The sequence below is a fragment of the Alligator sinensis genome, unplaced genomic scaffold (assembly GCF_000455745.1).
Source record: "Alligator sinensis unplaced genomic scaffold, ASM45574v1 scaffold134_1, whole genome shotgun sequence".
NCBI lineage: Eukaryota > Metazoa > Chordata > Crocodylia > Alligatoridae > Alligator > Alligator sinensis.
In genome coordinates, this window is record NW_005841920.1 from 919,232 (window position 1) to 942,867 (window position 23,636).

Genomic DNA, 23,636 nt, shown 5'->3' on the forward strand with positions numbered 1-23,636 from the left:
TAAAGGTTTCCGAGGGAGGGGCTTGCATCATTTGGGGGGGGGGGGGGGGGAGGAAGAGGAGAGAAGGAGTCTATTCCAGAGTCTGGATGGTAAAGAAGTTTTTCCTTAAGTCCAGTCTAAAACAATATTCCAGCAATCTGTGACCATTAAACCTTGTCTTCCCTTGGGGAGCCCTGGTGAACAGATGTTCTCTCAGTTCCTGATGCACACTCCTTATATACTTATAGGCTGCTACCAAGTCACCCCTGAGCCTTCACTTTTCCAGGCTGAAGAGTCTTATGCCTCTAAGCCTCTCCTCATAAGGCCTCCTCTCTTCCTGATGATCTCTGATCATGTGCGTGGCTCTCCTCTGGACTCTCAAGCTTCTCCACATCCTTTCTAAAGTGTGGAGCCCAGAATTGGATGCAGTACTCTAAATGCAGCCTCACCAAACTCAAGTAAAGCGGGAGGATGACTTATTGGGGCTTGCTTGAGATGCATCGGTAGATGCAAGCCAAAGTTTTATTTGCTTTGCCAGCTGTGGCATCACACTGGTGGCACATATTCATCTTGTGGTTGATCATGACCCCCAGGTTTCTTTCAGTCGTGGTACTAGTGAGTGTAGCACTGCTGAGACTATAAGTATGATGTGGGTTTTTTCTCCTGATGTGGAGCACCTTGCATTTCTCCGTGTTGAATATCATCAGGTTTTGATCAGCCCACCCTGCGAGCCTGTCCAGGTCGGCCTGAATTTCCAGCCTATCCTCTACTGCAACCGCGCTTCCCCATAATATGCTGTCATCTGCAAATTTAGTCAGTCCAAAGGACTGCACCAAGTCTTTAATATAAACAGAATAAATATAATGCACTTATATTCTCATGTTCATATAACATGTTACTACTGAAAAATAAATCTGAACAATACTAGAATTATATTTGCTAGTACACAAGAGTAATTAATTTTAAAACATGAAATATTATAAAATGAAGACTGCTTACAAACCTGTAATAGTTGCATAGCAACTTCATAGATAGCCCTAGTTGAATCAGCTGCTTTAAAGAGTATCAGATTTAAGAGGGTCACTGTATCACACTGGTAATCCCTAGGAAAGAATTGCACATATTTACTTAACACATTTATATTCAGATAATTTAAATACAGATTAAATAAGTAAGTAAAGGTATGTTCACTTAAAGTCTTGTACAGGATAATATAATCAATGCTTTCAAAAGTTCAACTGTGCAAAAAAAGTAACAGTAAAATGTACCATTTAAGGAAAAAAAGTTTTACGTAACGTTACAATTTAGAAAACAAGGTTGTAAATTTAGGACATCTTTCTATTACCTGTTTTGGAATACACTAGCTATGGCTTTAAAACAGCCAGCTGCTACCCGCTTGGAACCTGTGTAACACCGGTCCACAGCCCAGTACATGAGGTTACTCTGGTCAGGATTGAGCTCCAACAGCAGCATAACTGCTTCGCACCCTAACTGATGAACCTATATTAAAAAAATAAACAATTTCAACTACGAAAAAAGGTTAAAAGGCAACAGTTTACAACATGTATTTGTAAACATTAAATAAATAGACTGTAATTTAAAAGCAAAAAAAAAAAAGTTTTAAATAAAAAGAGAGGCCACTGTTTAAAATAAACATTAAAAAAATTGAAGTGTTTATCAATTCCATAGAATTAAATCTTATGTACGGCTGGTCCATATAATTTTATAAAACAATTTGTTTCCCTTTATCCTCTTAAGCCAGTGGTTCTCAACCTCTTTAGACTCAATGATTCCCTCCATAAACTTTTGTAAAGTGGGTAGCACCTTATTTCAAAAACAAATATATTTATTATAGTGCTTACCTCCTTGTTGAGGGGGAAAGTAGTGGGGGTGGGGGACCAACTAGGCAGGGACAAGCCTGAGCCTGCATCCCCTCACACCTTGCTTCTCACACCTCCGCAAACCTATCAAAGGATCTCACAACACTCAGGCTGAGAATCACCTAAACCCTATCTTCCTATTGTTTCTTATTTCACTTTTGTTCTATCTTAATCTGAGTCTGGTCCTGAAAGCATAGGATGCAGGACAGCACTTAGTTATATGCCTAAATTCATTAACTGTAATAAAATTTAAGGGACAGGCCTACACTCATGCTTATATGCTTTCCTGCATTGGAGTCCTAATATTGTAACCTCTGTAGTGCAGAAATCTAGTCTTTCTACATATCTCCAGAGTGTCTAGCAAAATGTCTCCTTTTGGCCCCTTGCACAGATTACATTTAGCATGTGCATGATTAAAGTTTCAATCACATGATAAATAGTAACTTGGACACACGTTAAAGCCAATTTATGGCATCATAGTATAGCAAATGTGCCCCACAGACATTCTGCATATAACGTGTAACATCTTTGTGGCTTGTTTGTATTATGCCTCAAACTGAACAGGTGGCAAGTCAGGGCTGACTGAAGACAGATCCCAAACTCAGCTGAGCACAGAGATCTGGCATACAAGGCAGACCCAAGACACAGCTGTCCCCTACCCGATCAGTGGAATCTGCCTAGGGGCAGCACTGGGTCCTGAAGCCAGCACCCCCTCCCTTTGATCTCCAGAGGCAGATGGGGGGAGAGGCACTGTAAGTCTAATATCAGGGACTGTCTCCCAAGTCTGAGAGCCTCAGCTGCATGCCTGCATTTTTTAATTCCAGGAGCACCTATGGAAGTGGCAGCTAGAGAAGTGGGAGCTCCCTGCTCCCCAGCTGCAAGGGCCCCTTCAAAGTGTGGGACATGGGCATCTGAGGTACCAGGAACTCCAGGCTCCCCAGCTGCTTGTGCCCCACACCATGTCCCAGTACATAGGGAGCTTTAAAGAATGCTGCCCTGCAGGAGCACTTCTGAAAATTTCCTGTGTGTTTGGACCCAGACATGGGCAGAAGTTCTCTCATCTCTGGCTCCCAGCACCCAGGGAGCTCTAAAGAGTAGGCTGAGGAAGCTTCTCCAGACTTCCCCACCATTTAAACCACATGTCCAGCAGCTCTGACTGGGCTGCCAGAGATCAGAGGCTCTAAGCAAGGGAAGCCCCAGAGCCATCAGGTGCAGGGTTTTGACAGCCAGCTGATTGTCAGCCTGACCTGGTCTTGAATTGGACCTGGAGCTGTCCCAGCTGGGGCCAATATTCAGCTAATTGTCAGCTCACCAAGCCGAGGATCCAAACCTGCCCTGGTGCAGTGTGGGCTTAAGCCAACAATCAGCTGATTGTGAGCTGTAGCCCAAACCTCACTGGAGCCAGTTTGAATCCCTGGTGTGGTTCTAGGGGCCAGAGATGACTATCAGCTAGACCTGCTAAACTGCAGGCACTCCTCTTTCAACTTGTTGGTGCAGGGGGAAGTTAGGAGTATGATCCCCGTCTCCCCCTGCACTGGCAAGTAGCAACAGCGTGATGGGATCTGATCCCCAACCCTAACAATCGCACTACCTGCTGTGCATGTGACATGGCAGGACATACTGTTGTTGGGATTGGGATCAGATCCCATTCCCACATTAAATGAATGTTTACCAGGGACCTTAGGAGACTGGCCCTGTTTAAGTCTCTGAAAGACCCACTATTGCTGTGCTGCTGTTCATGATGCAATGAATCAATTTGATTTGTTTACATATTGTATACAATTTTCCTGCTGTTACTCCTATTCCCTTTCCCTTAACTTCTGTCTGCCTGCTCAGTGTGAGCTACTTGGAGGCCAAGGCCATCTTCCTCTAGTTCTCAGAATGCACATAGCACATAGTGGGCACCCACTGCAAATCAGTCAGAGTCAGTCTGGTGTAGAGTATCTGTGCCAATTCAACTGTCCACATTACCTTTTTATCCTGTGAGTCCAAAATATTATCCAGCCATTTGTATAAATAGCCATCTGATGAGAGTCCTACGTTATCTGCAACAGGGCCACAACACAGTACAGCAGACATAGCCTTCAGAAAGTAATTGAAACAATATCACTTTTTAATAACCAGAATAAGCAAGGTGCAGCTACATCCAACTCTAACATCTGCACAGACAGCACAACTAAGAGGAACTTTGTTTAATATCTTATACAATAAAAGGCAGACCCAGTCTTACACATCTAAATCCCTAGGCAGGAGGATTTCTCTCCCTTGAAAAGCTCTGAGAGCTAGCACACTACTTGGGCTGGTAATACATTACTGCACAGATGAAGTGACTGAAACAATAATGAAATTCTATCTCCTTGAGAGACTGGCAGCTGTGGGCATGAAAAGCTAGTATAAACCTGTATGTATCATAGAATGTTGTTACACATTAATTTTAGCAGCTCCTGGAGCTCTTAACCCCTGGATTGATCACACATTTAAACCTGAAACTAGTTTTAAGCACACTTAAGGCAGCTTAAAGTTAAACCTGCTCTGGAGTGGTGTATCTCTGATCCGTGCTACCCAGCTGATGTTCCATTAATGGGTGGCCACTCCCCACAGATGAGCCACCCAAATTGTAGTCCTCCAGCATCCCAGGATGCAGTGCCCCCTCTCCTCCTGTTCTGTGTGAACAAAGTTTCCACTCCCTGAGCTCTACTGCCCAAAAGCCAGTTCTGGCACCAAGGCAACTCCCCTTGCCACTCCCCGGGGTGCAACCCCATCCAAACAGCCTGCAGAGAACTTGCCAGCTAACCAAGTTACAGAGCAAGGAGGGGACCAGGAGTGGGGTCTAGGAAGGGTGCGGGGAGGGAAACAAAGTAGGGGGTCAGATCAGGTCCCCATTAGCTGGGGCTCCTTTCCTGGGTCTGGGGCAGTAGCTCCTTCAAGAGCACCTTCCCTCACCACTCCTACCTCTCAGCCACCCTGGGAAGTATGACCAGCACCTTTCACACCCCAATTTCAAATCCCAATGTGTTAAAACATAAGACCTTCTTTAATTTACTTCCTCTTTCTTTTTAATTTTTTTTTAACTTTTATTTTATCTATCAGTGACTGACTACCTTTATTTCACCACCTTTCCCCAGCCCCATTTCCTTTCCACCTCCCATTTAATTACCCACCCTCATCCCATTAACTCTCTGCCTTCCAGCTTCATGTTCCTGGCCCACCAACCCACCTCACCCTCCACCCCAAAGCAGGGATAGAAGTCTGCCTTGGCTCACCAGTCCTCTAGTGGCAACTCACAGCTATAGCTTCTAGTCTGGCCCCTGCTCACCAGCCCTCTAGTGGGAAGTCACAGGTGTGCAGGTAGGGAACAGTCAGAGAAGGTTTTTAGCCTTAAGGTGTGATGACCAGGGATCTGGGTTTTCCATTTGCTGCAGAAAAACGTAGATTTCCTCCTTTAAAGGAGAAAATCATGGATTTTCTCCATGATTCACAGTAATCAGTTTTCTTGCAGGCTGGAAGTAACTGCACGTGGCAGCCAGGCAGCAGTGGAGAACAGCTCCCACAGGTAAATCTATGGGTTGGGGGCCCACAGGCAATACTTCAGGGTGGCAGGGGGGCACAGGCGATGCGTTGGGGGGAGATGCATGCTCCCCCTAGATTTCTGTGCCCACAGCGATGTGTGGGACTACAGCCTGGCCAGACCAGCTGCAGCCAGGCCCACAAAACATTGTGCTCAACTGATACACACACACACACAAAATGTGGCATTTCATTTTAATTGCAGAAAATGCAGATGGGGGAGTGAAATCAGAAAATTTGATATTTTTTTATCAGAGAATTTGTGAGAAATCCAGGATCCCTGCTGATGACTGCTCTAAACTCAAACTGGCACTAACACTGATCAACATTTGAGTAGCTCAGTGCAATGTGTAACAAGGCCCGTAGAAATAAACAAAATTATTGTAATAATGGAAAAGCAGCAGGCTATTGGGTTATCCTCTAAACCTCAGTTTGGACAAATAAAATTCTGCCACCTTGGACTAATGGCATGGAATTGTAAACTGGCAAAAATATTTAATGAAGTAAATAAATACAAGACAGAGATATATTTCCAAAATCCAGCAAGTATTAAAATACCTTTAATGCACAGTACTGGTGTCTGTTTATTTGCATGTTCCTATCACTGTATCTATCCAGGGGAGTAAACATGATGCTAAAAGGACCTGCCCAGTGACTGAACAACATAAAGAGACTGTGACGTAGGCTCTGCTGAGGAAAGACACTTCTTCTCTGGTGCACTGTATATATATAAAAAGAGAGAGAGAGAGAGAGAGAGAGAGAGAGAGAGACTGATCCATTTGCCTACGTTTTTTAATTAAATATATTAAGACAAAAATGGACTTGAATTACAAGTTCATCAGCTATTAAAAAGACAAATTGTTTTGATAATTCATAACAGCTTCATTGAAAACAAGTTTAAGAGGTAGCTTACCTGCATGTCTCTGGTATATTAAAAAATACACTAGAATATTCAATAATTTAGCATTTATTAACCTAAGAAATGTGCTCAAATTTGAGCTTTTGGTAATAAAAATTTAAATGTTATTATTTAAAACATCAGTAATAGCTCCTGAGAAGTTTATATCTTAAGTTTAAAATACAATTTTAACAAAGTAAACTCATTTTATATAAGCCTTTCTATATCTCTAGGGGAAAAAAAGCATTTCTGGTGACAAACAGGAAGAACATTTTGTATTTCTGGTGTATTAAAAGGAGTCCTCAAAACTCATTAGGAGCACAATGCATACCTGGAACATTCTGAATGATATTCGCCACTAAGGCACTAAAATGGCATCGGATATCTTTCAATGTATCAGAGTCCTTTTCATTTTCTGCTTCTAGGAGTTGTCTAGTTAGGTCAACATACTCCAATAGAGTGTTGTTGAGGGAATGTGTTTCATTATCAAGGCCACCACTTGCACTTCAAATAAAAACAAAATATTCCAATTATTAAGTTAGGTAAAGATACAGTATATTTTAAAAGCAAGTTTCCAATACGTAAAAAAATTCAACAAAATTTTAAAGCCATTTTTCTGAACACAAGTACTGGAAATATTTGTTCAAGGTACCTTTCTTTTCATGTTACTATTTCCTTATCCAGTACATTCTGGACCAGCCCTGTGCTTTAGGCCCAAGTTGCGCTTTGTGCACTGTGCCAGCTCTAGGAACTGTGCAACACATGGCAAGCACCCAAACTGGTCCAGGACTGCACCACAGGTAGTATCCATTCTAGTCAGTCCAGGATCCTCACTGTCTGCAGCATCTCCCCTGGCCAATCCAGGATGCACAGAGTGCCTGCTCCAGCCAATCCACAAACCATGATGCATGTGGTATCCACAGGCTCTGCATGCAACGCAGATCCCAGACAAGCAAGGGCAGGCACTACATGCAGTGCAGTATTGGATGAGCGGAATGGGTGCTGCACACATTGTGGGTCCCAGATCAGTGGAGGGAGAGACGGAGTGCTACAAAGAACATGGATTGTCAACTGCCCAGCATGGATACTGAAGCTGGGGGGTGGGCTCATGGGTCCAATCCAGTCTATGAACTGGCTCCATGCCATTCATGTGGCTCTGCAGGCCAAGTGATTTTGACTTCCCTCAGTTATAGTAACTTATTAGATACAAGCCTATAATTACTGATCATCATAGCTAATGCATCTTTACACCAATGTTTACAAACTTGCTTGCTTGTTTTATTTAAACTTTAAAGAAACCTTGAGGAAAAAGATTAATCACTATTGTAAAGGAACAATCTATGTTTCATTTTAACAAGAAGTGAAAAACAGGTTTAACAGGAAACAACATAAAAGAGTGATGCTCAAGGGATTGTTTAATTGTACAAGAAAGATCATAGGAAAGTAGTTTTGGCAAGAGACATCACAGGGTCATCTAGTCCCTGTTCAAGGCAGGATTATCCCTAACTAAACAATCCCAGCCAAGTATCTGTCTAATGGATCTTGAAAATTTCCAGGGATGGAGATTCCAAAATGTCACTAAGTAGTTGGATCCAATACTTGATCACCATCCTAGTCAGAAAGTTCTTCCCAAATTGCCAACCTAAATTTCTTCTGCTGCAGCTTGAAGTCATTGCTTCTAGTCATATACCCTTTATCCTCTCTGTAATTACCTTTCAAAGGTATTTTGAAAACTGTTATCAAATGTTCCCCTCAATCTTCGCTTCTCCTGATTCTCTCAATCTTTCCTCCCAAGTCTTGCATTCCAGCCCCCTAATCATTTCTTTTTTTTTACTCTGCACTGGACTCTTTCCAAACTCTCCACATCCTTCTTGAAGTGTGAGCCCAAACTGGACATAGTACTCCAAGTAAAATATGCAATTTTATAAAGAAATAAATGCTATTAATTCCCATATTTTTCCAAGAAAAACTGTCTTCTCATCAACTCTACACCTACCTGTGACTAATGACACCAGCATCCGCCAACAGTTCAAATATTCGTACTAGTTGTACTCGTAAAATGTCTCGACGCCTGCGTCGTTTCATATTCTGTTCAAAGGGGATAATGCGAAGTTACATGAAACAGCCGAATGAAACACAGTGGGGCATACAATTACTGAAACGCATGCTCATGGTGTATATTTTGGAAGATTGATATGTTTTTTAATGTAAAATCTCATTTTTAAGGGTTTTATTCATTAATAAATAGTTAAAAAAAAAAGAAACATGGGGTCTTGACTGCACTCATTTTGTTACCACTCTAGTTTTCAGTAGTGAGACAGACTTTCTTCTTCTCCCACCTCCCCCTGACTTATTTTTTGAAGCTAGATTTATTATGCAATTGCAAAGGTATGAAAAATGGGAACATTCATTCCTAGCTCAACACCTCAGATTCCTCTGAGGGCCCTCTGGGGGGCATATTAGCTTGGAATGGTTATGTTAAGCTGCTGCTTCCTAATTGGAACATTATTTGTTTCTTTCAACTATGATGCAAGAGATTTCCACTTTAGCCAATGGAGCCATATTACGTACTATGGGTACTACAAACAACCATTTGCTTTATAAATTGTAAAACGAACCTGTAAACTGTTAAAAGATTTCTAAAATAGTATGCTGTAAAATACAAAAGCAAAGGGTAAAAACAGAAATAAAATGCATGAGAATACACATATACAAACACTCAGGTCTCTTCTCTTCTCCAAGATGGCAGCCTCAAAAACCTGAAGCTTGTGGAAACCATCAATTTCTGCAGGGCTTGAATCAAGCAGAAAATGACCAAAGCAAAGTAGCCAGGTGGAAACTGCTTTTCCCCCAATTAAAATAATTTATTTTAGGGCAGATTTTTCCCCGTTTACTTGCAATGAAATTGGTAGGACTACTTCTGGAGGAAAGAACTAGTTAGTGTAATTACATTAACAAAATCTGGATCTTAAAAAAATATAATCTTCTAGAGCCAGGTTTTGCCTCCTTACTCATACTGAGAAGTACCTAAACAATTCAACATGCATAAAGATAGTTGAATCCAGATGTCAGTTTAAACTCTTTTTTAGGAGTGGCTTTTTTTTCCTGTGTACCTTACACACATTAAATATATTATAAGGAAGAGAAGGAAAAAAAATATTCTCTTATTATTATATGGAGTGAAAAAATACTCTTACTATTTAACAGTTGAGACTATCAATAATTTTACACTTTAAGCATGAGAGTCTAATTATTCCATTGCTATGCCAATTCCACTACAACTACCAAGTTGTATATGAACATCAACAGAAAAATAAAGTTTTTTTAGTTAAATTCTGACACACACACATGTTACATGTGGCATGTCATTACCTGTCATTATGAAGTACAGACATCAGTATGGCTATGCAGGGCTTTGAAAAAGTACTCTACAATGCTCTACAAGCTTCAAAATGTCTATAGGACCTTCCTATCAGCTGTGATTAGAAGATGCCAAATAAAAAACCAAGGAAATCATCATGCAGGGTAATGATCAGTCCTGCATTTGTACAGCACCTATCACAACAGACTCCTGATCTGAAGCTTCTAAATCAGAGGTGGCCAATTATTTGAGCTTGAGAGCCACATAGGGAATTTTAATGAGCTGTCATGGGCCAGGTCAGCAGCATGTCCCCACCCCCAGCAACTCACAAAAACTCCCTATGGGGCTCTGGGCAGATGGGAAGCAGTATTTAGGAGCAGGACAGGAGGATGAGGCTAAGATCATGGGCTGGGTTGTGGGGTGATGACAGCTTGGGCCCGGGCCACGCCACAATCTGATCCCCGTGCACCCTGCCCTGTGGGGTGGGTGGGAGGCATGTGTATGTGGGGAGGGGAGGGGAAGAGGGGGGAAGGCGAGAGGAGAAGTCAGGGGGTGCATGCATCAGAACTTGCTCCAGTGGTGTGGTCTGTGGCTCCCCCACAGCGCTCCACGTGGGGCCAAGCCCCCTCCCCCAGGACAGCCCACACCTGCCAGCTTGACCCTGGCCAGCCAGCGCACAGCTTCTGGTAGGGCTGTTTCCAGTGCAGCTACTACAGCCAGCCAGGTGCTGTTCAGCTCCTTCACCTCCAGTGGGAGCCGCCAAGCTGAAGCTTCCTGCCCCGCTACCTGGAGAGGCACAGCAAGGGCAGGAGTGGGAAGAGGAACTGCTGCTGGAGACAAGGGGAGCAGAGCAGCACCCAGGCAGCTGCAGCTTCCTACTGGAAGCTGCACATACCGGCTGGGGCCTGGACTAATGAGACTGTTCCACTCCCCTCATCTTGTGGCAGCTTCTCCTCCTGCTGCACTGCTCCAAGTATGTGGGGGGCAGCTTCAGCCAGGTGGCTCCTGCCCCAGCGTCCCAGGCTCTGGCTCCAGATCCTGGCTGCCTTCCACCCGCTTTACATACCTAGAGGTGGCTGCTTATCACGCCAGGTGGGTGGAAGGTGGCTGGGAGCTGGTGCCAGTTCATGGAAATGGGAGACTCCTTCCTAGTTTGTTCCTGTGGCCATATGGCTGAGGGTGAGTGAAACTCGGGGGCATCTGAACCCCAAGCCTCCGGGCTCAGGCTTTCATGTAGGATGCCTGCCAAATGATTTGGAAACATCTGAAACCCCAGGTGGGGGTGGACGATGACTGCTGGTAGTAGGGCCACATATGGTTTTTGAATGACCCACAGATTTGGAATTGATTTGGCTGATCTGGCTTGGAACACAAAAAAATTTAATTTGAAAAAAACTCCCAAACAAACAAAAAAAACCCATTCCTTGTGAATATCCTGAAAGTCATTCCCACTACAGGTTAATAGCTCATACTTCAACAAGCACAATATTTCCTACTAATATGCTACCCTCAGAGAAGCCCTTTTTTCAGGACTGGATGGATCCATTAAGTTGCTGTTTTGTCCAATTATTTTCATATTGCAAAAATATTTATTTGTCCAACTAAATGTCTGACTATTGCAGCATAGTACATATAGTATTCTGACTGAATGTCACACATGCAACACACAGAGAAGTAGTAGATAGACTGGATTTGGACTGAGTACTGTGACATAAAAATACAGAAAAAGTTTATAATTTAAATAACTTGGTACTGTTAACATTAATCTCTATGGCAAGTTTCTCAAAATACACAGTTCTCTAAGGTTTGGGGGTTTTGTTTGTTTGATTGTTTTTTGGGGGGGGTATTTTTTATTTTACATCTGCCTGTTACCTCTACGGTAATAAAAAGTTGTGATATTTGTGAAGAAATCCCCTCCCTGCATCTCTGCCCCTCACTTGGGCCAGCCCAGGTGATTCCTCTCTCCCCTTGCTTTCTTCTTGGTTCAGGCTGCTCAATCAGGTGACCTGGCCAGGGGGAAGGAGGGGGGGAGCTCACTCTTCCTTCCAGTGGGCTTTTTGAAAACTGCAAGCAAGGACCTCATGCAGCTGCCTGGCAATTTCTGTAAGTAAAAACCCAGAAGCCTGCCAGGAGTTAGGAATTACATATAGGCCAGTTGCATCTTAAAAGGGTCACCATATCCAAAATTCTGTAAAGACTCAAGTTGCTTTTGTTTGCTCAAAGTGTATTCTGACTTCCTCCTTCTACTGCCCTTCCCCTTGCTCAATAAAGTGGTCAGGTTACACAACCTTGTTGTTGTGCTGCTGAGGGGCGAGGCCTTCCACCCCCTGCTTGGCCAGTGAAGTTTGTCTTTTTATTTTCCCTCAATTCTACCTGATGCTATCTTGCAATGCTTTTGGATTGAAAGAAGCACCCAGAAATATTACAGGGGGCAAAGCACCCCCAAGGTTCACTGTGTCCATGTGCCCCTGGCTGCACAGAGCCCTGCCAGAGATCAGTGCCCAGGTGGTGGCAGCATTACCCCAAGCTTGCAGGTAGTCTCCAGAAAGTGGGACAGCCAGCTGTAGGCTCCCTGAGGGAGACTTCCGAAGCAAGGCTTTGGGCCTGGCACAGTAAGGTGGGTGGTTCTGTGTACTAGCGCCCCCTACTGTGCAGCCACAATAATCTATTTAAAATATGTAAAAGAAATTGCTGTTTTATTAGCCACCAACATTAAAGGAAGACATAACACAATTAAATATATCTAATTACCTCTGGCCTTCTTTCAAGTGCTTCCTTAATTATAGGATGTAATTCTTCTATTAGTTCCCTGAAAGAAAATAAACCAATCACTGAATTAATGCATGAACTGCTTCACAGAAATCAACATTATATTTCACAGACAGATACACTCACTCAACTTTACTTTCACTATTTAGTGAAACAAATGAACATTTAGGAGACAGATACAGACTTTCTAAACGTTATGTACAAACTATCATCCTAACCGTTCTTGGAGTAAATTATTAAAAAGGAATTTACCAACTATTATCACATCTTGTCATCTATTGAACATGGACATTAAAAAAAAACACCTTATGCTGAAATCTGACTTCATGGGGGGGAGGAGAGGAAGGACACATGACAAAGTTCTTTTTATATATGGTGGTGAATCATCTATTCGTAAACATTGCCTTAAGACCAGCCACAACATGGTGACAAAGGCTTGTCACCACGAACATTAGCTCAGACCTTTCCGAAAAGCACTGTTTGGAGCCAACAGCCAACTCCCCATGCAGGCTGTTCTATAATGACTGATGTTTCCAGAAGATGCTGAGTTGCAAGTGTGATGTGGTGATGGACAAATGAATTCTAAAAAGTATTGGCTTCCTGGAATAGAAACCCTGAATAGACTTTTTCCACTGGGGCTAGATGCAATAAATAGCAGTTGCATACCCACTCAAATTTGAAGAAAAGTGGCTTTCTATTGAGGAAGAAATGCCTTGCAAGCCAGACAAAATATTTACGTGCAAAGCTGACACAAGATGACATTAATTCTGCGCTAATCTAGATGAGCTGGATGCAAACTATGAAACTATACTGTCCATTGGGTCAAATGGATATTAGTACAAACTTCACTGTACTGCAATGCATTGCAACTATAAACTCCTAAGCCTAATCCTGAAGCATGTGTCATCAGCACAATGTAGGGGTCTTTTGAAAAAAAAAATTTTTTGTTCCGTGCAACCAAAGGCTATGTAGTTGATCATGATTTTGGAAAAAAACTATTTTCCTGCTCTGATACTTGTTGAGTAATTAGCATTGGAAAATATTTTTTTTTCTTTTGCTGGCTACTTATAATTTACAAATGTAAATCTAATTAAGCTTCCCAGAGCTTTTTGTATGCATGGGTTTTACTATTATTTAAATGTAAAGAATAAATAAACATGTGACAGGGAATACATCAAGTGAGCTGTAAGTATACAGCACCTATGTGAAAAAGATATTCTTAGGCAATCCTGGAACAGATATATATGATGTTTGGTTAAAGAGGTAACCTAAATACAGTGGAAAAGTAGGATCTGTAATGCAAGAAAATCTCTTTTATTGAACTTGGATAGTACAAAGGAAAAAAACAAAAGGAGTTAAGCTTTCAGGAGCCATCACATGTAGGAAAGAAGCGCTCACTGTCTAAGCCAGGAGTGGGCAAAACGCAGCCTGTGGGCCAGATGCGGCCTAGCAGGCCATTCTATCCGGCCCGTGGGGCCCCTAAAAAATTTAGAAATGTAATATTTATCTGCCCCTGGCAGCCTGTCATGAGGCCCTCAATGGTTTGCCAAAACTTAGTAAGTGGCCCTCCGCTCAAAATAATTGCCTGCCCCTGGTCTAAGCCAAGTACAAATTAATATAACTGCTTTAATTTAATCTAATTATGGTTATAAATTTGTCCCTTTGAAAGGAAAGTATAGGTGTGGAGTCAAAATAAGTTAGCAGAGGGAGTGTTTCATAGTTCATAGTTTGTAGAGTAGGAAGGGACCTGAGCAGATCATCAAGTCCGACCCCCTGCCCTGGCAGGAAAGATCACTGGGGTCAAACGACCCCAGCAAGGTGTTCATCCAGCCTCCTCTTAAAGACCCCCCAGGGTAGAAGCCAGCACCACTTCCCTTGGAAGTTGGTTCCAGATCCTAGCCACCCTGACAGTGAAGTAGCACCTCCTGAGATCTAGTTTAAAACCTACCCTCTGCCAGTTTGTGACCGTTATTTCTTGTCACTCCTGGGAGTGCTGGGGGAACAGGGACTCCCCCAATGCCTGCTGGTCTCCTCTGACTAGGTTGTAAATGGCCACTAGATCCCCACTCAGCCTTCTCTTGCAGAGGCTGAACAGGTTCAGGTCCCTCAGCCTCTCCTCGTAGGGCCTGCCCTGCTGCCCCCTGATCATGCAAGTGGCCCTCCTCTGGACCCTCTCCATGTTGTCCACAACCCTCCTGAAGTGCGGTGCCCAGAACTGGACACAGTACTCTAACTGCAGCCTGACCAGTGTCGCATAGAGGGGGAGGATCACCTCCTTGGACCTGCTTGAGATGCATCTGTGGATGCATGACAAGGTGCGATTGGCCTTCCTGACCGTGTCCCCACACTGCCCATATTCATTTTGGCATCAATAATGACTCCAAGATCCTTTTCTGCCTCTGCACTGACAAGAAGGGAGTTCCCCAGCCTGTAGGTATGCTGCTGGTTCTTCCCCCACCCAGGTGCAGTACCTTGCACTTGTCCGTGTTAAAACCCACCCTGTTCTCATCCACCAACCCCTGTAACCTGTCTAGGTCCGATTGCAGCCTGTTCCTCCCTTCTAGCGTGCCCACATCCCCCGACATCTTAGTATCATCTGCAAATTTGAACAGGGTGCTTTTTACCCCCTCGTCCAAGTCACTGACGAAGATGTTGAACAGTGCGGGTCCGAGCACCAAGCCCTGCGGAACCCCACTGCCCACATCCCTCCAGGTCGAAAATGACCCATCCACCACCACTCTCTGCGTGCGGCCCTCCAGCCAGTTAGTGACCCATTTGACTGTGTAAGTGTCGACGCCACAGTCCCCTAGTTTTTTTTAATGAGAATGGGGTGAGAGACAGAGAGAGAGGTGAGAGAGAAGTTAACAAACCACAAAACCAATGTCTGAGTCCATGGTTTCCAGAAGCCTTAAAAGTTTGTCTCCTCTCTCACCCAACTACAAGTTGGCCCAAGAAAAAATGTTCCCACACCTCACAAACCTTGCTTCTCTCAGTTGCCTGAACCATAAAAGATACAATACTACTATGAAGTGCAAGAGGCCATGAAGCCTAACATCTGCGGCAAAATCTGACAGTTCTCACTGGTGATCAAGAATAATTTTGGGTCTAGAACCAGTGGTTTTCAACATTTTTAGACTCAAGGCACCCCTCAGAAAATTCCAGCTCTTACATTTTCACTCATTTTTGAATGAGAAAAATAGAGCATTTTTTCTGCTGCAAAGAACTCAAAAAGACCACAACAGGTCATAATGTTTTTATCATTGTGGGTCCCTGTTTGAAATCTCTGGGTTTACTTAAATTATGTTTGCACACCTAATAGTGCCAACACTGTATGGCACCCAGTGACACCCTTGAAAGGATCTCAAAGCACTCCGTGGTGTTGAGGCACCCTGGTTGAAAACCACTGGTCTGGACTGTGAAATCTATTAAAGATAGGCTATCAAGGATCTGGAGTTCAAAATCATCTTAATGAAATGATCTTCTGTCAGTATTTTCTGCCTTTAGTATTAGAGAGATTACCATACCATACAAGACTAAGCAAAATTACATTTAAAATATTGAGAGTTAAAAGAAAAAAAAAATCGTAAATCACTGTGCTTTTATATGCACACAACTATCAATGTAAACTAAGTCAACTGCTCACTATTTTGGTGCACTTAGTGGCACTTTGATACAATTATCCATTTGAACTTTTTCATTAGGTCTTTTCTTCTTAAATGATTTTTGCTCCATCTATAAATATGCCACCTGAAAACTACAGCATACTAAGAACTACTAGCATGTCTTAGGCTTCAAATATAGTCTATACATTAATTACCCTGGACTGGAATAATTTATACTACTGTATTTTTTCTCCACTATTTTTTCTAGAGCATGGGTACTCAATCCCCAGGCCGCAGCCCCGAGATAGGCTGTGGTGGGTCAGCTGCTGGTCTGCAGCACGGTCGGCTGCTGGACCTGAAGTGGCCGTGGACAAGCAAACTGCAGCCCCCTCAGAGCCAGGCAGAGAGGCCATGGCTCCTTTTGCAGGGCCCGCAACAGTGCAGGGTTTGGCTCACCCCCTGCCTGTGGGGGGTGGGGTATTCTTACCTGTCCTCCGGCTGGCAATTCCAGCCGCAGTCAGCTGCGACTCCTGGGCTGCGGTTTGCGGGCCACAGCATAACAACTTTATTCTCTAGAACAGGGGTTCTCAATGCCAGTTTACCCCACTGTAAATGCATTATATGCATATTTGCATACTACACATGTAAATGTGTTGTAAGCAACCTGAATCACTTATTTCAATCCTGTTAGATATTATTTTAAGTGTGTGTTTTTAATTTTAGTCCAGGATCTGATTTCTGATGATTTACTTCATAATCAATTAGAAATAAAACGATTCTATCATAATATTTACCTAAAAGCTCCTGGGTTGGTCCTGCCAAGTCCCAGCACAAGGGATTCGGTAATTTCCATGCTCTCAGAGCGCATCATTGGAACTATGTGCTTAAACAAGGATGAAGGGGACGGAATGCCAATAATCTTTAAAAAGAAACAAAACAAAGGTTTTCCAGTAAGTAGTTACATAATATTCCATCAATAGCATTATTTTATTTATTTTATATATATTACAATATTTCCAACATTTACTTGAAATAGTGCTAATAGAAAGGAAATTTATCTTCTGAGGTCATTACATCAGCCTTTATGTAATATATTTTCACACATTAGTATTTTTCTCCTCTTCCTTTGTATCATCTCATTTCTAGCTGTAAATTGTTGATAGATTCACAGCTTCTACTCTTCCCTTAACTTCTAAGTGACACTCCTGTCACTTAGAAATGAGCATGCTGTTGGCTCATATTTACCTTATAGTACATTAGAACCCCCCACATCCTTCTCTGCAGTACTGCAGCCTAGCCAATCATTCCCCCAGTCTGTATCTGTACAAGTAATTATTCCATCCCAACTGCAGGACTTTGTACTTGTCCTTGTTGAATCTCATCTGATTATCAGCCATGTTTCCAGTCTGTCTAGGTCATTCTGGATTCTAGCCCTGGCCCTCCAGAGTGTTTGCAACTCCATCCAATTCTCTGTTATCTGCAAATTTGCTAAGCATACACTCAAATACCATTGTCCACATTTTTAATTAAGATGTTGAATACCTGACCCTAGAACAGACCCCTGGACAACCCCACCTGATATCCCCTCCCAATTAGATATCAGGCTACTGATGACAACTTGTTGATAATGATGAGCCAACCAGTTATGTCTCCACCTTACAATACTTTCATCTAGTCTGTATCTCCTTAGCCTGTTAATGAGAAAGTTGTGGGAGACTGTATCAAAAGCCTTGGTAAAGTCAAGGTATACCATATCCACTGCTCTCCCTGCCCATCCACAGAGCCTGGCACCTCATCATAGAAGGAAATCAGGTTGGTCAGAGATGAGCTGCCGTTGGCGAGTCGATGCTGGGTCTTCCTAATCCCCTGGTTCTCCTCTAGGTGCCACACAACAGATTCCATGAGGACCTGCTTCATAATCTTTCCAGGTACTGAGGCCAGCCTGACTGGTCTGTAATTCACCAGATCCTCCTTCTTCCCTTCCTTAAAATGAGCAGTAGAGTTGCCCTTTTCCAATCAGACGGCACCTCACCCAACCGTCCAAGAACTGTCAAAGAAATTGCTCTGAAATTACTTCAGGACCCTGACGCTCATCCCATCTGGCCTTGCCAACTTGAAAGTATCTAGTGTCTCTAAGTAATCTCTAACCTGTTGTTCTATTACTTTAGGCTGTTTGACTCCTCCTCTATCTTGGCTGCCTATTGGCACTTGTCATCTGGTAGCTATCCCTATTTGTGAAGACTGAAGTAAAAAAGGCATTAAATACTTCAACCTTCTCTGCATCATCCATAACTAGGATGGCTTCTGCATTCCACAAGGGACCTAAGATTCCTACTCTTGATATTTGTAAAATCCCTTTTTATTGCTTTTTATTTCCCTTGCCAGTTGCTCTCAAATTATGCCTCTGCTTTACTAATTTTCTTCTCACATGCCTGTGTGATACTCTAATACTTTTCCCTAGTTCTGTGACCAAGCTTCCACTTTTTCTAGGATTCCTTTCCGAGTTTCATTTCATTGAAGACGATGCTATCTAGCCAAGCCAGCCTCCTGTTTTACTTCCTATTCTTATGCGACATTGGGATAGTTTGCTCTGTGCCCTTTTAAAGGACCTCTTTACATATGTATTGTCCATCTATATAAATAAATCTCCAACAATCTTTTTTCTTGTTTTTAGTTTTCTATATAGAACATATGCATGTCACTGTTAGCAAAGGAAGTACTGGCAAGGAATGACCTATATTTGCCCTAACAATTCTAGGGGATTGCCTTTACTTGAATGAGGTTTGGACAAAATATAGGTAGGTGAATGATCCACTTTAAATAAAAGTCAGTTACTTTTGATTAAAAAAAGGTGGAAATCTCAATGATAAACACTGTGTAAACAATGACAAATGTTGTTTGGAGACTGTGGGCACTATCAATTAATATTTCTATGTTCTGTATCCTTCTGGCTGGTGCTCTGCTAGCAAAAAGACTGTATTGATAGGAAAATGGAACACAGAACCTATACCTAACAGCTCATAAGGTAGGCCCATTAACCTAATATTCTGTCTACAGTGCTGGTGTATGAATAATATATTTAAGCAAAGATCCAAGAACATTTGTGCACCACTCCTAATCATGTCAAACCTGCTTTCTTGATAATGATTATGGTTCCTGAACAAATGCTGTGCTAGAACCAGATGCCTTCCTTTTGAAGAATTTGACACCTTCTAGATACTTCATGCCTACATAAAATAATAAGACTGCCTCTTTTGTAACCGAGGCTTCGAGGGTTTCCTTTTTGTCTTGGGATTACAAATCCCTTGGATCTTAGTGTGGCATAAGGGTTTTTAGGTTGTAAGATCTCTTCTGGGTATTTTTTAGCACATATAGAAGCAGCAGCTACAGTGGCATCAAGGCCTTGTTAGAGGGATGTATGAGGCACAAGTTTACCTTCAGAAATGTAATAATCCTCTCTGCTGCCCGAAGGAAAACTATACATGAATTTCTCTACAAAACTTCCACTCAGAATCAGATATCACCAGCAGGAGTTGGTAAGTTGCTGTATCATTTGTTATAGAGATAACTAATGGCCTCAATGTGGGCTGCATATAAAATGCTCAAAGTCCTAGAAAGGAACTTTGTATCTATGAAGCTCTGATGTTAGTTACAGAGAAGCAGATATTTGCAAAGACAGCTTAACCAAAGAGAATGTCTCCCATTAACAGGTATTGTGGAATGTCCACACATTTGTGAGACTTCTCTTTCTCCTACATCACATCACATTCTGCACAGCAAGTCCAGGGACATCTTTTAGTCATCAGGTATGAAGACAGAGGACACTGGAAAGACCTTATTCAGAAATGTTGATGAGACAGATGCTGAGTTAGGATGCTTTTCTATTTTAGGCTCCTAACCAGAACTATGATCAGTTTATTCAGCTGGCAGGAAAACAAGTTGTAACACTGCCTTTGTAACGACAAAAAGAATCTAGACCCAGAATGGAAAGTATGCACTGGTGTTCTGGCACTGTGTATTCCCTCAGAGGCCAATAAAGCTAAACATGCCAGTCTCAAAGATAATTAAATTTTTGAGGGTGGGTCCCCTCCTCACACCTAGGAAAGAAAACAATATCAGACTATGCTGACTCCCCACAAACTGCCTTCCTTGTCCTTTTTTCTTTAAGTTCCAGAACTGCTAGGTGCAGAAAAATCTGCATTTGATATGAAACAAGGATGAAATAACTGGTGTCTGCAATTAGGAAAAAAATGCAAAGATCAAAAGTCCTGAAATAGTGATTGACTGCACTACTGGAACCAGATGAGAAAGGAATCACCTTTCTCTTAGCTTGGAATTGTGTAATTCTAGTTGTAATCACTAACATTACAAACATTCTAAATATAGAGATAATAGTAACATAAAAACTTTTTTCCCCAGGCAAATACCACAAGCATCAGAGAAATGAGGAACATCTTAAAAGTTCTATTCAGTTCTACTTTTTTGAATTACTTAGAAACATGCAAAATTCCCGGAGGAACCTACTTTAGAATCAATGCTATAACCACTGTCAGGAGTCGACGCCAGCGTCTCAGGAGGGGAACATCTCACAGAACCTGCAGATGTGGAAGAGGTTGTAGAACTTGCTGCACTGCAGCAAAGAATCAGGTAGTTTCTCCAGAGCCCAATATAGGAGTCACTGCTTGTAGTAGTATTTACTTTCTTGGCATTTATAGGGCTGCTATGAAAGAAAAAAAGGTAGATGAATATTTACCAAGTTAGAAAATGTAACTAACTAACTTCATTTTATTCTTCACTGATTCTATTTCTAAACTGCATACATGGTCTAACTAAAAGGCAAAAATCTTTAAAGCTTTAACATAGGATAGTCTGATTACATTATTCATTGTATTATATAGCAAACGTAACTGGAAAAATATATTACTGCTAAAATACAATATAATCAGAAAGCATATTTTAATCTTTATAGCATCAAATTTCCATTCCAAATTGAGTAATTTTAATTTTCTGTTACGCTAGGTAAAATGATGAAGTGGGGCTAAACAGCAGGAAACAATAGCAATACTGCATTGTAATTTCAATTAATTTAAAAAGAATATATTCAATATATTATATTATATTTAGTTAACTAAAGGAACTTACTTTATGTCAACTTGTGGAGACAACAGTTGGAGTCTTGTGTAAGCGAACATCCAAGCATAGCTAACAGCTGTGGGGCAGTGTTTTGGAAGATGTTCTTGTTTCATAAAACTGGAGAGGCTTATAATCCATGGGTCTTGACCCTGGGTCACATGTGCAAATATCCATATATGTGATGGACTGACCACATCAAACTGATGGCTGATAGGTGAGGAGCTCCAGTCAGCTAACATTTGTAAATCTATTGAACTAGGGCAGTATAGTAAAGTAGTCTGTGTGTTCAAGTCAAACAAAGAAACATAAAGTTACTTTTTATTTGCATCACTGTCTAAAATTTTTTGAAAAGCAAAACCCTCCCCACAAAATGCCTACCTGATCCGCCCCAGTTAGATGTATGAAACTTTCCAGAATAGATGAGCTCAGTCTATCCATTACATCTATTGCCAACTCATCATCACCCTGCAAAGAAAAACATTATGCATGAGAATCTAGAAGCTGCTCAGAGAAGTCCCATCATGCAACTTTTCAGTGAAAAGATATACAAAATGAATCATTTGCTGTTACCTTGGAAATTTCTAAAAGTGCAAACAAGGCCCTTATTTCTCTAAGAACACTGACAGCTAATCTTCTGGTTGCAGGCCTTGTGCTACAAAGAATGACCAATGCAAAGCCTTCCACCACATGGAATACATTAGAATAAAGGGTCCTCTCCAGGGGAAGGGTGTGGGCAGCTCCATTTGAAACACCACGCTAAAATAAAAAAGCACAATCAATTTTAAAAAGTACATAATATATATATTTTCACACATAAGCATGTGTATAGTGTCTAGGAGTGTGTTAGTTCAATTTTTTGCAATGGTACAAGTAATTAATTCTAAAAAGGTCAGAGAGTTAGATGTTAATCCAAACTTCCTTGTTCTCAAAATTTCATGACATTAACACTCATGAGATTCCTAGCTCTTCCCAATACCAATCAAAACAATCATGAGAAAAGTTGTATAGTTTTATAGCCTTTCCTTGTATAGTTTTGGGAATTCTACTTGCTCCTAAGACAAGTGCAAAGAAATGCAACGTATTTTTAAATAATACACTAACCAGTCTCAAACTAAATAAAATTATAATATCTGTACTTGTTTACTTCAAACTAGTCAATCATCCCTATTAATAATATTTCTGATTTCAGAATGCGACTTTCACCAAAAAAAAGTGATAGTGATTTCTTAGTATAGCAGTTTTATCCCTACTTAACTAGGGACTCTTTTACATTTCAAAAATGTATTTTTAAAACACCAAACAAATTCAGCAACATGAAAAAGATAAAAGGGTACATAACTAGTATATAAAAAGAATAAATCAGATTACAAAATAACTACCCATCACATAGGAGACAACAAATTACCATAAAAAGATTTTTGAAAGATAAAAATATTTTAATTTGACAGGCATTTAGTAAGGAGGAAATGGTAACTGTACAAAATGCATGCAGCATTATAATACCTGAGAATCTTGGGTTTTATTGTGCATCTGGGCTGCTTGTTTCCATTGATTTATTAACTGCACTAACATCTTTACTGCATTGTCTAGAAGTGTGGGATGGACATCAGTCACTTCACGCACAATAAAATAAACAAATCCTGAAAGAACATCTTCCCGCCAGTCTGGAAAATCTAGCATTAATGCCTGGAGAGTATTGAAAGCCAAAGCACGCAGTTCTTCATCCATGTGAATTGTCAGCCTGTTAATGATATATAATTCTGTTAGAAAACTTCACCACCCCTTCAAATGCACTGGCCAAAGGCCTTTTAGCACTGGTAAACTGGTGTCAATTTTTCTCCTAAGAAGGTACAACATGGAGTATTTTTGTGCTGGAAGGCTTAAACTATTTTCCAGCCTACAGGGCTGACTTGTTCCTGAATTAGCACACCTAAATCTTTGAAGCTGTATCCCAAACATAAAGCAGAATAGATTTCCACCTAAATCAGAGATGTATACCAGAGCTTTTGTAAGTGGAGAGCTTATTCTGCTCACACAGCATCTGATGAATTAAGTCTCTGCTTACGAAAACTTCTGCTATACAGCTGGGATTCAGTTAGTCTATAAATCTATCCTGCCTTCTGCCTGAATTCAGACTAATAAAGCTAACTACCTCTTTCTGAATGCAAGTGCCATATTGCATCAAACCAACAGTCCATCTAGCCCAGTACCCTGTCTCCAACAGTGGCAGTAGATGGTTTAGAGGAAGACCATATGAACAGGGTATGTCTAGAGCAGTGGTTTTCAACCTGTGATCTTCAGACCCCTCAGGGTCCGCAGACTATGTCTACAAGGTCCACAAAGATGATTATGATAATTCAAAAGTATGACCCACATTTACAATTCAAAGAGGTCTAGCACCTCCATTTGAAATTTTTTAGGAAAAAATGTTGAAAACCACTAGTCGA

The 23,636-nt window shown here is 41.6% G+C and overlaps 1 protein-coding gene across 15 annotated transcripts in view; it reads right to left on the reverse strand.

Moving 5' to 3' along the window:
* FRYL (FRY like transcription coactivator) overlaps window positions 1-23,636 on the reverse strand; it is a 307,800-nt gene that overhangs the window by 99,062 nt on the left and 185,102 nt on the right. For 14 of the 15 annotated variants that reach the window (XM_025198387.1, XM_025198393.1, XM_025198394.1 and 11 more), the window contains 13 exons: window positions 22,693-22,930; window positions 21,760-21,945; window positions 21,568-21,654; window positions 21,199-21,467; window positions 20,581-20,776; window positions 16,851-16,975; window positions 12,437-12,494; window positions 8,321-8,412; window positions 6,656-6,828; window positions 5,985-6,145; window positions 3,831-3,941; window positions 1,325-1,479; window positions 983-1,082 (listed from right to left, as the gene is read on the reverse strand). In XM_025198387.1, coding sequence (XP_025054172.1) covers window positions 983-1,082; window positions 1,325-1,479; window positions 3,831-3,941; window positions 5,985-6,145; window positions 6,656-6,828; window positions 8,321-8,412; window positions 12,437-12,494; window positions 16,851-16,975; window positions 20,581-20,776; window positions 21,199-21,467; window positions 21,568-21,654; window positions 21,760-21,945; window positions 22,693-22,930 — 1,951 coding nt within the window. The remainder of the gene's footprint in view (window positions 1-982; window positions 1,083-1,324; window positions 1,480-3,830; window positions 3,942-5,984; window positions 6,146-6,655; window positions 6,829-8,320; window positions 8,413-12,436; window positions 12,495-16,850; window positions 16,976-20,580; window positions 20,777-21,198; window positions 21,468-21,567; window positions 21,655-21,759; window positions 21,946-22,692; window positions 22,931-23,636) is intronic. The other variant, XM_025198385.1, reaches the window with a different exon arrangement.